The 14,974-nt window shown below is 39.7% G+C and overlaps 1 protein-coding gene across 1 annotated transcript in view; it reads left to right on the top strand.

The window, feature by feature from the left end:
* LOC106511155 (ankyrin repeat domain-containing protein 13C) overlaps positions 1-14,646 on the top strand; it is a gene marked incomplete at its 3' end in the record, with an annotated part of 23,606 nt that extends 8,960 nt beyond the window's left edge. The window contains 6 exon segments of the mRNA XM_013999907.1: positions 2,361-2,465; positions 10,134-10,219; positions 12,500-12,545; positions 13,208-13,274; positions 14,037-14,181; positions 14,516-14,646. Of these exon segments, the coding sequence (XP_013855361.1) occupies positions 2,361-2,465; positions 10,134-10,219; positions 12,500-12,545; positions 13,208-13,274; positions 14,037-14,181; positions 14,516-14,646 (580 nt within the window).
* Between the last annotated feature and the right edge of the window lie 328 nt (positions 14,647-14,974).

Here is a 14,974-nt window from a genome sequence, read left to right as displayed (position 1 = left end):
TATTTATACTGACTGACTTATGAAAACAATAAAAAAACATAAAGCAAATATTTTTATATGTATACAGAAGGAAAAAAGCTAGTGCGTGTCCTCAAAAACTTTATTTGGCATCGTCAGTGGTGGGCATAGCTAACAAAAGGGTTAGCTTTATTAACCGCTTTGTAAAAAATAGCTTTGTTAATGCTAAACCACTAAACAAGTAAAACGAAACTAGTGGAGGCTAACGCTAACTGATAACTGATAACTAGAGGTCTGTCATTTCAACAGATGTGTGGTGTCCACAGAAACATCTGAATCTTGGCTAAAAACTAATAAAAGTACTGTATTTCTTCATCCACCAAACACATTTAAAGCCACAAGCAKGTGTAYTGAAAAAKGCTAAAGATGCTACGCACACACMWAAGTGTGCWGCGCTGCATGATGTGAGGGKAGAGTTGTTTTCATTTTCAGATTTAAAGTAAATGGAACTAAATTTAGCTGTTAGCTKTTARCACATTAACAGAACTGTGTCACTACTGCCTTAGTGAATCACAAATTGTTTTTCTCTTTTCTTTATTTTCTTACCTTTTAAAAAATAGTTTTTAGTAACTCATTTATGTGGTGAACCAACAGAACTATTGACCAGAAGTAAAACCCGTGTGCTCAAATGTTGTTTTTCTTAAAAAAAAAAATGTTTCAAACAAAGCTTTAAAATTGCTGTTTTGGGTGAGGGAATAGTTGTTTTTAATTTTGACTTAAAGTCAGCAGAACTAAATTTAGTGGAAGCTAACATGTCCGCTAACTGTTTCCAAAGTTAGCAAAAACACCAATAATACGCTAAACGGAAAGTAGGGCTGTGCATTGGCAAGAATTTGGCGATACAATACATATCGTGACAGAGGGGTCACGGTACGATATATCCCGATATATTGCGATACTGTAAGCAAGGCAATATATTGCGATTTTTTTTGTCCAAAAAATTCTATTAAATACCTGCCTTCTGTAACGTTGGAAAAAAGAGCACACAGGACACTTAATTTGGCTTAAAATACAGAAATTCTGACAAATAAGTAACTGTTTGTAACCTTACCTCAGCTTAGAAGGCAGAGGGTGTCGGTCTTTTCCGCTCAGATTCAGCTATCGGAGCATGAAGCTAATGTTTACTCACAATGCTAATGCTACCCTTGCTATCTGGCGCTCAAGAGGTAGAGGAGCCAAATGKCTGGCTCACTGCTGCCAACTAGTGGTCAGAGGCTGAACTACAACATAAAAATGAATGGCTGGCAGGAAAGTTGACATTTTAAACCTTAATAAAAAATCGATACAGGGCTTTAGAATATCGATACAGTATCGGGAAATGAAATATCGCAATATTTCAGTGTATCGATATTTTCTTACACCCCTAACGGAAAGCTAGCTCCACTATTAGTTATTAGCAGAGTATCCAACCTGTGCGGAGCACTGGGGTTTATATAGGGTACATATCTGCGATCTTTCCATCGGTCATTAAAAAGTCTGGTTAAGCAGCTGTAAAGTCGGCCCTGACCCTGTCATCTGAAAGCGTCCGCTCAGTCTGCAGGACTGTGACGGCTCTGCTGGGACTGAGCTGTACAGATGCCAGCATTATATCGAATGATGTCACAACAACACTGACAGCTAAGCCGGAACAACAGACTTCACTTTTGGCTGGCTTCAATTTGTTGACAAGCTGCCCAGAGAGCAGAGGGATTTTTTCTGCTGCGCTCAGTGCTGATTTTTACCATTAAAAATAAAAAAGCATTCAGTCACTTTAGGTTTATTTTTATGTGTTGGATTAAAAACACACATTTTGGTGACTCTAGATAGCACCAAAAGAYGTTTTATAATGAGTTTTAATCTCCTGTAAGTAATAATCCTAAAATGGAGGATCTTGTGTAACTTTAGGTCCCGTATGTCATCTCAATCCTGCTCACAGTCTGTCCATCTGCATTTATTAGACTCCACTGTAAAGTGGTCGTATTTGTTTACWATCAGAGCTTCAGATTAAACAGAAGCCTGCAGGAACAGAAAGTGAAGAAGTGACATAATCTCATCGGAAGAGGAGTTAATCTGCTCTGTATGTAACCACCATGGCAATGTCAAAATGACAGGAAAAAGGGTTCATAAAAGTGTTTTCTGTTCATTTTGAGTAAGACRGTTATTAAATATTCTCACCAGCTTGCTTTGTTAAAATAAAATACAAWTAATGTTTGTCCTTTTTTGTATTTTCAGTTGTTTGTATAAAGATATTCTAATCTTTAGGAATTATTCTGCGGGCACTTTAAGGTTTTGATGCAAATATAATAGAAGTCAAAAACGATTCTCTTCACATGCATTTGTTTCTTTCTTTTTTTTTTTAACAGAGTGTGCTCATTTGCTCCTGGCCCACAATGCTCCGGTGAAGGTGAAAAATGCTCAGGGATGGAGCCCCCTCGCTGAGGCCATCAGTTACGGGGACCGGCAGATGAGTAAGTATCTGGAACAAACTCACTGAAGCTGAAGCTGAAGCTGCTCCACAGGCAGACCACACCGTCATGTCGCTGTGTCTTCAGAGCAGGTTTCAGTCTGTGTGAAAACAGCAGCACATTCCTCCACACTGCTGCCTCCCAGCGAGGCCGTGATGGTGGTCTGGCTCTTTTGTTCCTCAGAGAGGGGGACATTCTTCAAGGCCCTCTGGCTCTGGGCTTTGTTGAAAGGATATTCATTAGATATTTCTCCCACACTTAATTGGACGATTTATTCTCAGGCCCATGTTGGCTACATACTGTTCAGAGGGGTCAGAGTTTTCATTTGTCGTATTTAGAGAATATTTTTCATCGTTTCAGTTTTATATGTAAGCACGGCTTTGTGCAGAAACAACAATAAAAAAACGATGGAATTTAACTGTATTAAATCCACAAATTACAGAAGAGGATTAGGGACACAGTGCAAAAAAACCAAAAAATTATTTTTCCTAAATTGTGATTTTAATGTGAGATCTCTCAGATTTACGACGGAGTATTAGGGCCACACAACAAGATTATTATTACAAGAATAAAGTCAAAATATTATGAGAATAAAGTCGTAATATTACGAGATTATAGTCATAATATTCTAAAATTAAACTTGTAAAATATACACTTTACATGAAAAAGCATGTCGTTACTGCATTAAAATGAGGAATGTTGAGCAACTTGCCAAGTTGTCATTTAGTATTGCTTAAAGGAGACCAATTATGGGTCCTAGAAATTTTTATGGTATGTCTGTGGGCTATCCAGACCATGTTCATTCAATTTAATGCACAAAAAAATTCTCAGATAATAAAATTTCCCATTTTCTAGTTCTGCCTGCTCTGACTTCCGTTCAGAAGAGCTGTTTATGTTAATGAGCTCTGTTGGTAACGCCCTCCAAAAATCTGTTGACATTAACTCCGCCCTCCAAAGCCAGCGTTTAYGTTAGCATGGCTAATAATAGCAGAAGGTCCGTTGTACAACCATAAGAGAGACCCAGAGGCAGAGTCGTGGTCGCAGCTTCTTTCTTTTTTTTTCTCTCCCTCCTCTGCTCTGTGCTCACTCTGCATGCTGTTACCAGAGCAGGGAGCAGCAGCAGTCAAAATACCTYAGAAACTCGAACAAATCGGCTTTAACAAGGCTTTAATAAGCTAAACAATAGAGGTATATGAGAAAATGTGTTCATAACGAAAGAAAATAAATAAATAATTAAATTGTGTCTGTGCTGGTCTCTGATCCAACACTCATTGCCCTATTGGAGGCTTGTTGTGAACTGAGCTGCGYATTACACAACAACAACTGTGAGAGCTTTTTATACTGAGGAGGTGGAGTCTCACCCGGGGGTTGCTAGGTAAGGGGCTGAGCGCAGGTTCCGGTGGGTTGTCGTACGGCTTGTGACATCACAAAAATAATGGAAGTATAAAACTTGTCGTTAATACATATTAAAAATACATTTACGTACAGTAAATATGCCCCTGGGTGCATTTTTTGGGTCCTAGGACTGTTTTTTTAAGAAGTACATACCCWAAGTTGAGTAAAAAAACCTTTAAAAAGTGAATTTTGCATAATAGGTCCCCTTTAAAATAAATAGTTAATCTTTTCAAATTATCAGTAGCAGGACTTTGAAATTGTACAAACGACTATAAACTGAAGCTGTGTTGTAATTAATGGATGCATTGACAGATTTAGTCATCACGTAGTTAATTTGGATGAAAGCATATTACACTGACCGTGACCCAAGTCATCTCGGACTACTTCATAAACACAGACACATGGCTGTACACAGAAGGTGTGAGGAAATGAGGAATGGAAAAAGGACAAGTCATGTAAGATTCTGACTTTTTTTCTCGTAAAATTACGACTTTAATCTCGTAATATTATGACTTTATTCTCATAATAATAATAATAATAATAATAATCTCGTTGTGTGGCCCAAATACTCCGTCGTAAAGATTAAAGTCAGAATTCAGAGAAAAATACGCTTTCTCGCTTTTTGTTTCTCATAATTGGAAAAATTTTCAGACTTCTGAGATTAAAGCCAGAATTCTGAGGAAAAACAAATCAGAATTTGGGGGGGGGTGATAATAATAATAGTAATAATAATAATAATAATAATAATATTATATATAAGCGTTAGCTCTGACGCTATCACCATATATATCTATTAGCTCAGTGCTACACTTTCTCCTCTCGTCACTGAGGTCCTCCATCCACATGACAGAGAGGGGAACACAAAAATGACTCAGCCTGTAACTGAAAACACGGATGGAGGACCTCAGTTTAGCTTGTTTGTTGTGCTAGCGCCGCGCTAATACATATAAGGCAATATAGCGTCGGCGTTAGCACGAAGGCTAACAGGCTAAGCTGAGGTTCTTCTTCCATGAAGCAGCTCTGTTGTCCTCCATCCATATTTTCAGTTACAGGCTGAGTCATTTCTACCTTCTCCTCTCTGTCAACGCTCTCTGGTTTCATTTAAAAGAGTCGATCATCAGATATTGTCCAAGATTAACCTTCAGGGTGGATATAGTTCCCTCACACCGATAACTTATCCACGTCATCATTTACCCAGAATGCTTTGTGTGTAAATAAAATGACTCCGCCCGTGTTAAAATATATTTTTAAAAATTTACAAAACTAAGCAGTCTACAGTATTTTTACAGTCGTTATTTTACTGTAAAATACAGTATATGTTTATCAAATAAAGTCTAATGTTACAACTAATTGTGGATCCATTATGATCCACAATTATGAAAATATTTTAGTTTGAGGAGGTTCTAAACCAGAGTTCTAAAGTTAACAAATCCAGGTAATGAGGTTAAGAGATGACACCTTTTTTTTTTTTCAGTTTTAGGTTCATTCTATCTCTAACTGGTCAAGGCACTCTTTGCATGCTTCCAATGTTTTACCACAGGCTTTACCTTAAAGCAGTGGTTCCCAGTCCTGGTCCTTAAGTTCCCCTATCCAGCATGTTTTACTTGTTTCCCTGGTATTCAGCAGGTCTTCAGAGGATTATTAATCACTCATTCATTCAAACCAGGTGTGTCAAATCAGAGAAACATCTAAACATGCAGGAAAGGAGTCCTTGAGGACTAGGGTTGAGAATCACTGCTTTAATACATGATATCTGATTTATTATTTACAAATAAATGGCAGCGAATCAATGGCTTCCAGAGGCAATGCTAAAAGACGTAAAACTGAGTCAATATGTTTTGAAAATGTCTCATCAAGCTCAGAGAAGCTCTTGAGGTGTTGGTCAACATTTAARGCAGTGATTTTTAGATGTTTCCCTGATTTGACACATCTGGTTTGAATGACTGAGTGATTAACAATCCTCTGAAGACCTGCAGAAGAGCAGGGAAACAAGTAAAACATGCTGGATAAGGGTACTTGAGGACCAGGGTTGGGAACCACTGCCTTAAAGGTAACTAAAATCAGGCAGCAAGGAAAACAAAAAACAGTAACAAGAAAAAAAAATCTTCAAAACAACATAGTTATGCTTCTTTCCAGTTCTCTTCCTAACTTGGTACCAATTTGCTGCCTTGTTGTTAGATTTTAGGTAGGAGAACATACCTATTTTCAATTCAAGAATGAAGTTTATTCATATGTTGGGGCAGCTGTGACAGAGTGGTTAGGGGAGTCATTCTGTAACCAGTGTGTTGCTGGTTCAATTCCCTGCTCTATCCGTCTCAGTCGTTGTGTCCTTGGGYAAGGCACTTCACCCACCTTGCCTGCTGGTGGTGATCAGAGGGCATCTGTGTATGGCATGTGGATGTGCGTGAATGGGTGAATGTAGAGTCCATAGGGACTTGATAAAGCGCCATGTACCAGTTGGATCCAGGGAGTACAGCAATAATAATCTAAGAAAATAACTACATAGTTTGAGTTGGTCTTTGAAACTTGACATTTGAGACTTGAACCAGCTTTGTCTTCAGATTTTTACAACTGTATCTTGTGACTTTTTTGTCTTGGTTTTTTGGGGTCAGCTGACTGGTACAGGAACCTCATGCTGGCAGATGCTACAGTCTGAATCAGCAGTTTGGTTTTTGAAAATTAACTAGAGAAAAAATGGTTCTATGGGCATTGTAGTGACAGTTTAACAGCAGGCAGCTGACTGCATACTGTAAAAAAAAGACTTTACCCTCTATATAGGACTTGACCTGGCCGTCGTGGTGACATCACAGCAGAAACATGCTGATGTCTGTAAATCAAGACTATTTTCTCCATTCAGCAGAGTAAATGTTAGGTCTTTTACAAGGTTAGCCTAGCAGAACTCTTCAACACTGAGAGCTGACTCAGCATGTCAGGACTTTGTGATGGACGTGGGGCAGTTAAAAAAAACAATTTAAATGTCACTTTAAGCAGCGATTTTTTTCTTTTTCTTTTTCTTTTAAGTGATAGGTGCATTTATTGCCTGTGTGTGTTTTTGTTTTTATCCAAGAGTCCGAATGTTCAGATGGAGCTATTTGTGTCCTCAGTTTTCTTTCCCTCTCACGGCTGTGCCACCAGTCTCAGGAGGCTTTAAAGAACCAAAGATTGGTGTTATTAGCTGCTTATCCCAGGGAGAGCCAGACGGTAATGGTTTCTGAAGTGCAAATAAGAAGACACTAAATCTGTCTGCTGARACTGTCAGAATTTGTGACGAATTTAGATAAAGTCTGGTGAAACTTGTTTATGGAAAATATCAGAAAAAAATAAGCACTTATATTACCTGTGGCATACCAGCACACAGCCTTCAAAGCAACCCCGTGTTACTAGTAGCTGCTCCCTGATTCTTGGAGATCTGCCAGCAGCTGTTATTAAATTAGATTTAGAGGACTAATTGTTGAAAAGCACTACTTTGTGGGGGTGGAATCGAGCGGCGAAATTTTCTCGATTTAGTCTGTTTTCATTAGCGTGCAGGGACAGAATTACAGAGACGACTCACCTTATTTACGCCAGAGAAGTGTCCTCATCAGACTCTGTGAATTAGTGCCAACACAGACAGACAGCTGGTTTATCGTTGAACCTGTGATTGGTCCAGATGGTGAGATTGTTCTCGTTTTATTCATCTCAGACTGCGAGGTGTTGAGGATCAAGAGGAGCCCTTTCCCGTGCTTGTCAGCACTCATTAGACCTGACCACAAATATCCCCTCACCCTAGTTGTGTCTTTGTTGGTTAGCACGTGTGACACCATGTGTATCAGTGTGTTCATGCCTGTGCTCTCGTTTGGTCTAATTTAACCTTTTCTCCCTTTGTTCTGCCACATGAGGAGCACCAGTGAAACCATATGAACAGTAGTAGACACGGTTCTACTAAAYTTAGTTCTGACTTTAAGTCTCCTAACAAAAACAGAATCAACTATCCCATTTGTAATAAAAATACCTAACGTGTTGCCTCTGTGTCTATCTTAGTTTCTGTCACGCTTTAATGTTAGCATTCATGCTAACTGTATTTTACCGCTTTTCCTCCAGTTTTCCACGAATTCGCCCATCGACCTCGTTTTCATCAAGACCCTCGTCGTCTTCCTCCACAGCTTCAAAAAACATTACCATAATTGTCCCAGCAGTTTCACAACCAAATGAAAGTTGGTTATTTTTATTTTTTATTTATTTATTTGTTTTTTGTTTTTTTTACATGAAGCTGCCCGCTTCTGCCTGTGGAAACAACCCTTCAAAATAAAAGTTATAAAATGCAACCATTTAGTGCGATGACTTATGGTTTAATATTGGTCTTCAACCCTGTTCCTCGTGACCCGCAGTCTTCTATGTTTTAGCAGTTTCCCCTGATCGATCGATATATCCGACTATCTATCTATCATCCATCCATCCATCCATCCATCCATCCATCCATCCATCCATCCATCCATCCATCCATCCATCCATCCATCCATCTATCTCTATATATCCATCTATCTATCTATCCATCTATCTCTATATATCCATCTATCTATCCATCTATCTCTATATATCCATCCATCTATCTCCATATATCTATCCATCTATCTCTATATATCTATCCATCTATCTCTATATATCCATCCATCTATCTCTATATATCCATCCATCTATCCATCTATCTCTATATATCCATCCATCTACCCATCTATCTCTATATATCCATCCATCTATCCATCTATCTCTATATTTCCATCCATCTATCCATCTATCTCTATATTTCCATCCATCTATCTCTATATATCCATCCATCTATCTCTATATATCCATCCATCCATCCTCCCTCCCTCAGAGGGGTGACCTGTACCCATATCCAGCAAGTGCGAGGGGCAGGCCTAACCTGGACACATTGCAGGTCCATCACAGGCTTCGGCACACCTGATTATTACTTACTCAGAATGTCATTAAGTTTAGCAAAAGACTGTCAATCATGTGCGCTGAAGCAGGTAATCCTCTAAAACATGCAGGACAGTGGGTCWCGAGGAACAGGGCTGAAGACCTCTGTTTTGTGTGGCTTATGSTTTAGTCCCTAGATAACAYGTYGRTTTAATGAACGGTTTGTAGCTGTGTTTGGTYGACATTGAAATGTTTTTATGAGCTTTATGCCAAGATTCTGACATTTGAGTGGATACCACGTGTGTCTTATGTTTAAATGACAGACCTTGCAGTGTAGTGTTTGTGAAGCTAATTTGTTTTTTTTTTACATTGTGGATTGGCGCTTAGCAAAGCTAACCACCACTGCATACGAACAACCTGCTGAGTCRCTGTCAGAGTGTAGAGGAGCCTTGGTGGTAGTCAGGCTTATGAWAATTCTTACATGTCCTCCTTTTAAGGGGTTCTTAAAATCATGGAGGATTTCCTGGTTGTAATGGGCCAATCATATTTTCATTTTTACAACTTTYCCCAGCCTGTAACTGACACGGTTTATTTATTCTTCTGTGGGYTTTATCAGAGTCGTACCGTATCATGATCAACTGATGCCCCTACTTCCTGCTRAACAGCAAATAACATTTAAATAAATTCATAGCAGTCAAAGGTGAGCCTCTTATTTTTCTTTTTTTTTTTCTTCTTCTTGAGTGGGTTAAAGATGTGTTATAACGTGACTGGTCATGGTTAAGAGCTCCCTGCGAGCGTGCCTCTTCCTGGGGTTGTTAAGGAGGTTAAAGGCGCAGCTCATTACCAGGCAGCCTCGTCTCTGCCAGGCTTGTTCTCTTTGAACTTCCTGGAACGTTCAGATCCCTGCAGGTGGTGCAGGGGGAACGGTTCTGCGAGGGTCCCTCCTGGCTCCAGGAAGTTGGCACATCTCTCAGGCARAAACCACGTAGTGTAAACTAGACAGTCTGTCCTGTACGGGGTTTCACCGTTGCTAGTATTTGCATGAAAAACTGTTAATTTTTAAGTATTTGCCTATGTATTCTGCTCTGCGCACTCTAAACTGTAAGAGTCCTCTGATGATACAAATTCATTAGAAGAATCGAACTACAGGTGCTTCCAAAATATCGATTTGGACGTCAAAGTTTCAAAAATAGAGATTTAAAGTCATGTGGACAATGAATTTGTGATTCAGATTAGACTGAGACGATCAAATCCAAATCATTAGTGTATGAAGCACATTAGTGCTTATTTTTATTTTGAAGGAAAGTATTTTGAGCTCTGCTTTTTTTTTTAAACTCGAGTGTTGATGCTTTTGTTCACGTCTTCCTCCTCCCTCAGTCACAGCGTTGCTGAGGAAGCTGAAGCAACAGTCCAGGGAGAGCGTGGAGGACAAAAGGCCCAAACTGCTGAAAGCCCTCAAGGAGGTATGCAGTCCTAAATGGCACTTCTRACATCTAAGGAGTAACTCTTTGTGCTCGTAAAACCTGTTTAAAACCTATTAAAATCCTCGCTTTTTCTTTCTTTTGCTTCATTTCCTAAGTCTCAAAAATGCGTTCCTTCCTGTGTTTTCTGGATGAGTTGTTCTTCCCTCGCACACCTAAAATTACACAGTCAGGATTCTAAAACACACAGACAGAGTCTCACAGACACAAACAGACCTCAGTCAAGGTTGTTATTCCCAAATTACTGTCATTACAACAAGGCAAAGCCAGGACGCACCAACACGTGCGCATTATCAGCTGGTCAAAATAAAACCCATCAACCCCAAATAAAACCTCACAGGGCTTCTGTCGGGCTCTGACGTCATCGGCGCACACAGATAACTGTTTTCACACCTTCTGTTTAGAAACGAGTCCCACGGGTTTCAGTTGTTTTCAGGGTTTCAATTGTTTTCACACCCTTGCATTATATTCTGTAAACATATAGAGTTACACACACTGCTGTGAAGTTCGGTGTGACACAATCTTACAGAATCTTTTTAAATGTGGACGAAACGAAACCAGAACRGGTGACCCTGTTTCTGCACACTTTCTACACTGTTTCACCCGTAGGGGACATCAGATCAGTGTTTACTGATCAATACTTGATTCACCTTTTAAACAACGGTAAATAAATAATATAATAATGTATAAATCAGACTCATATTACCAAAGTGTGAGACTGTAAGATTCAGGGAACCCTTTTTCATAAACACTACTCAACGATGAAGAAATCATCTTTGTCTTTTTGGTCATTTATTACAAAAATAGAAGAATCAAACTTAGTGTTCCAAAGCCAGCCAGGTCTTCCTCAGGGTGTCCTTCTAGTCAGACATGCCGAGAAAACCCTCCCCAGTGAGGCGTCCACGTGACATTCTTACCAGATGACCGAACCACCTCAACTGGTTCCTCTCGATGGGGAGGAGCAGCGGCTTTACTCGGAGTCTCTCCTGAAAAGCTGAACTTTCCACCCTCGAAGGGAAAGTCCAGCTACCCTGYGGAGAAAACTCTTTTCAACCTGAATTTGAGGTCTCATTCTTTCAATCACTACCCAACGTTTGTGACCGTAGGTGAGGGTAGGAATGTAGACTGATCGGTAAAGAGTTTCACCTTTCAGCTCAGCTCCYTCTTCACCACAGCAGACCGGTACAGAGTCCACAATACTGCAGAAGCTGCACCGACCCGTCTGTCAAACTCACCTGTCTTTCTTCTCTCGCTCCTGAAATAAACACTGRAATACTGCAACTCTTCCAGTTATGGCAGAGCTGGAGATCACTTAATGATGATGCTAACATGACCGCATCATCTGCAASTCCCACCCTGAAGGGGTCCGACTTACTGCCGGTGATACGAACCAATGATTCAACTAGGGTTGTGCAATATTGGCAAAAAAAATTTTATCTCGATTTATTGTGGTATTTAGCCGATAAAGATTAATTTGGCGATTAATGCCCTCGAGTCCCTGGACACCCTTATGTCCTAGTCACATGACCAATGTAGTGAGAAAGATTTGCTCTTTGTAAAAATCTGTTCCAAACTGTGTCAAAATTACAGACTTCAGGCTGTACATCAAATTTAAATTGTGTTGATAGATAAATAAATTACAGAATTTTTTTTAATGTTCGTCATATTTGAAGTGGAGAGGAGCACTGAGCGGACTCTTCCTGGTGGCATTAATCGTATTAATCATCAATTGCCAAAAAATAATCGATTAATGTTTTTCTGAAGATTAATTGCACACGATACGGTTATGCTCAACCCTAGATTCAACATCCTCACAGTGTAAATGCTCAGTCTGTTACAAGTATTAATACAAAGCTGATTGTTSTTCTTTATGTAACTTTTGTCAGAACCTATATTTTTATGTCTTTAGAGAACTTATGAGCCCTCCATAGACAATATTTTAAATGACATTTATAGAGATACTTTATGGATGAGGCAGACAGGTGGAAACTGATTAAGGAGGTTGGCTATTATTAGAAAATCTGTTTTTTTATTTTTTTTTTTTTGGTGTTCAGTGATAATAACACAACTCAAAAGCAGATTTAGCCTTTATAGATAATTTCTATGATCTTTATCTACCTTTAGATCAAAAACTCTCCTGCTCAGGCATCTCTTGCAAGAGAAATCTGTGATCTCAGTGGGATTTTCTTGGTTAAATAAAGATTAATAAATAAGTAAAAAAAAACTTGTATTTTCTTTAATTAACGTTGCTTTCATCCACAGCTTGGAGACTTTTACTTGGAGCTTCACTGGGACTTCCAGAGTTGGGGTGAGTCAAACGCTGATCGTTCTGTTTTCTGAACTTTGTCAAAACGAACCACTTATGGACAGCTTGTCACATCGACCCAGTTCTACAAAGATAGATTCAGTCTGGAGCTCGTGTCAGATCATCACTTTGCAGCTACGCTGTTTTCACTCKGCTTATTCAACAATGCTGGCTTGTTTTTGGTCAATACGGCTGTGCCTCTGTTTGGCCTCTGCGAGTGGAGGGAACAGGGTCAGTGTTTGTCTGCCCACCAAGCATCATAGAGGCATGAGTGACCAGTGAACACACACTGACCATTATTACTCCTGCTGGACATAAACTCRCACATCAGCTGTTCTCTGACAAGACGTCGCTGTAAATAACTGGGCTTAGAGAGCTTGTATAAATCTGCTTCAAAAGATCGTGTTGTTTGTTTGATTTACACACGTCTGTCTTGAACTCTCCTAGAACCTTTTATAGTTGTATGGATGATAAAACTACAAAGAAGGCAGTTATTAAATATTTAGCAGCAGAAGTACGTTATCGCTGCTACATATATGAAGCTCTAGCCTACAGGCTTCCATGCTTCCGAGGCTTTGAAGTGAATTTTTTAGCGAGCTTGCTAAAYTTAGCTTTTCCTCTGATGTTTTTTAAACGTCCTCTCTCTGTATCGTCTCGTGTTTTAGTGCCTTTGCTGTCCAGAATCCTGCCGTCTGATGCGTGTAAGATTTACAAGCAAGGCATCAACATCAGGTAAGTCTGGTTAAAAACAAGGGTATTTTATTTAAATCAGTATTGGTTGTTTGTGGACGACAAAAAAGCTGATGTGAAACCTCAAAATGGGGAAGGTGTATGGTAACASCCCCGATCTGTAACTTCTGGGGTTGTGTGCATCAGTCTGAGCTTTAYAGTTCAATCTTCTGTGCTGATGAGCAGCAGTATGTCGTCACACTGACACACAGTTGCAGTGATGAAGCTGCAGTAAATCCATTTCACTGTGCTTCATTAGCCTGTGAGCAGAAAGCTAATGTCGTAAGATTCAGCTTGTAAACAAACGTTATTACAGTGATTTTTAAAGCTTAGACTAAAGAAAAGTGCACTTCTTATCAGAGCAAACTGATTCTTTTACATTTTGTACGACTAAACCATCAACTAAAGCTGTCTGAGGTCTAAATTAAAGTTTGCTTTTCCCTTAAGAGCTAGCCTTAATATGAAGCCGCTCATTATGCTCTGAAACTGCTCATGGCTGTCTAATTTGGTATTCAAAATGCCCTTTCATTATTCTGGAGATTTAGGGAAAAGAAAGAGACTAGAGGGTGAAAGGAAAAGAACTGTCACCAAGTTCATTTGCATTCTGCTGCTGCAGCTCGTCAGGCTTCTCCTTCTSCTAGCATCTTTAGCTCTTCACGTGCAGATCTGTTGAACACATGCAGACAGAGACAAACGCCTGTGGTTGCACAACATCTCTGAGCCATTCTCTGCWGCTTACCGTCCTGTTTTTGCTCCCGATTGTAGGTTGGATACCACCCTGATTGACTTCACGGATATGAAATGTCAGCGTGGAGACCTCAGTTTCATCTTCAACGGCAACGCCGTCCCCTCCGAGTCTTTCGTCGTGCTGGACAACGAACAGAGAGTCTACCAGAGGATACACCACGAGGTGCGTGAGAACCTGAAGGCTCCTAATTCATACCCTGGATCTTAGCCTCTGTTTACCGTATTTATTCATGTATAAAACCCTCATTTTCTGAGCTTWAAAAGCATTAAAAATCTAATTCTCGTGTTTAATGCTACCACTGATTTCACACAGACTTCAGAGTTTTAAAGCTTTCGCCCTCTGCTGGGTAAACATTATTTGGGAACACACACATATGGGTGTGTTTGCTGCTTCCTAGAGCAGCACTGGTGCCGTCTCTTTGTAAGAAAAGTAGCTATTGGCTATTATACATGCATAAATACGGTATGTTTCATTTTTTTTCTTCTTGTAATTCTAGGAATCAGAGATGGAGACGGAAGAGGAAGTGGACATTCTGATGAGCAGCGAYGTTTACTCCGCCACGCTCTCCACCAAGTCCATCACCTTCTCCAGGGCACAGAGTGGATGGTTGTTYAGAGAGGACAAGACGGTGAGTGTGGCTCAGAGATCTCTTTTTTATTTTTATTTTTTTAAATCACTTCAGTAGAAAAAAGAACTTACCGTATTTTTCGGACTATAAGCCGCACCCGCCATTTAAAAAAAAACCCCGCGAACATTAGCAGATAAGCTGCACGCCCAACATAAAAAAAATCCAGTACACCCAAAATTGTCGTCAAAAAAGTGAATTCAACATCAAAACATAAAAAGCAAACCTTTAGGAATTAAAGTTCGGAGAAATACGGTTCATTTAACTGACCTTATTTTGGTAGTTTTCTTTAACAGTTTCTGGTCCAACAAAACGTCTCATTCATCTTCC

Source organism: Austrofundulus limnaeus, unplaced genomic scaffold (genome assembly GCF_001266775.1).
Source record: "Austrofundulus limnaeus strain Quisiro unplaced genomic scaffold, Austrofundulus_limnaeus-1.0 Scaffold8, whole genome shotgun sequence".
In the NCBI taxonomy this organism is placed as follows: Eukaryota; Metazoa; Chordata; class Actinopteri; order Cyprinodontiformes; family Rivulidae; genus Austrofundulus; species Austrofundulus limnaeus.
Note: the sequence above shows the minus strand (reverse complement) of the source record. Positions and strands in the feature narration are given on the sequence as shown.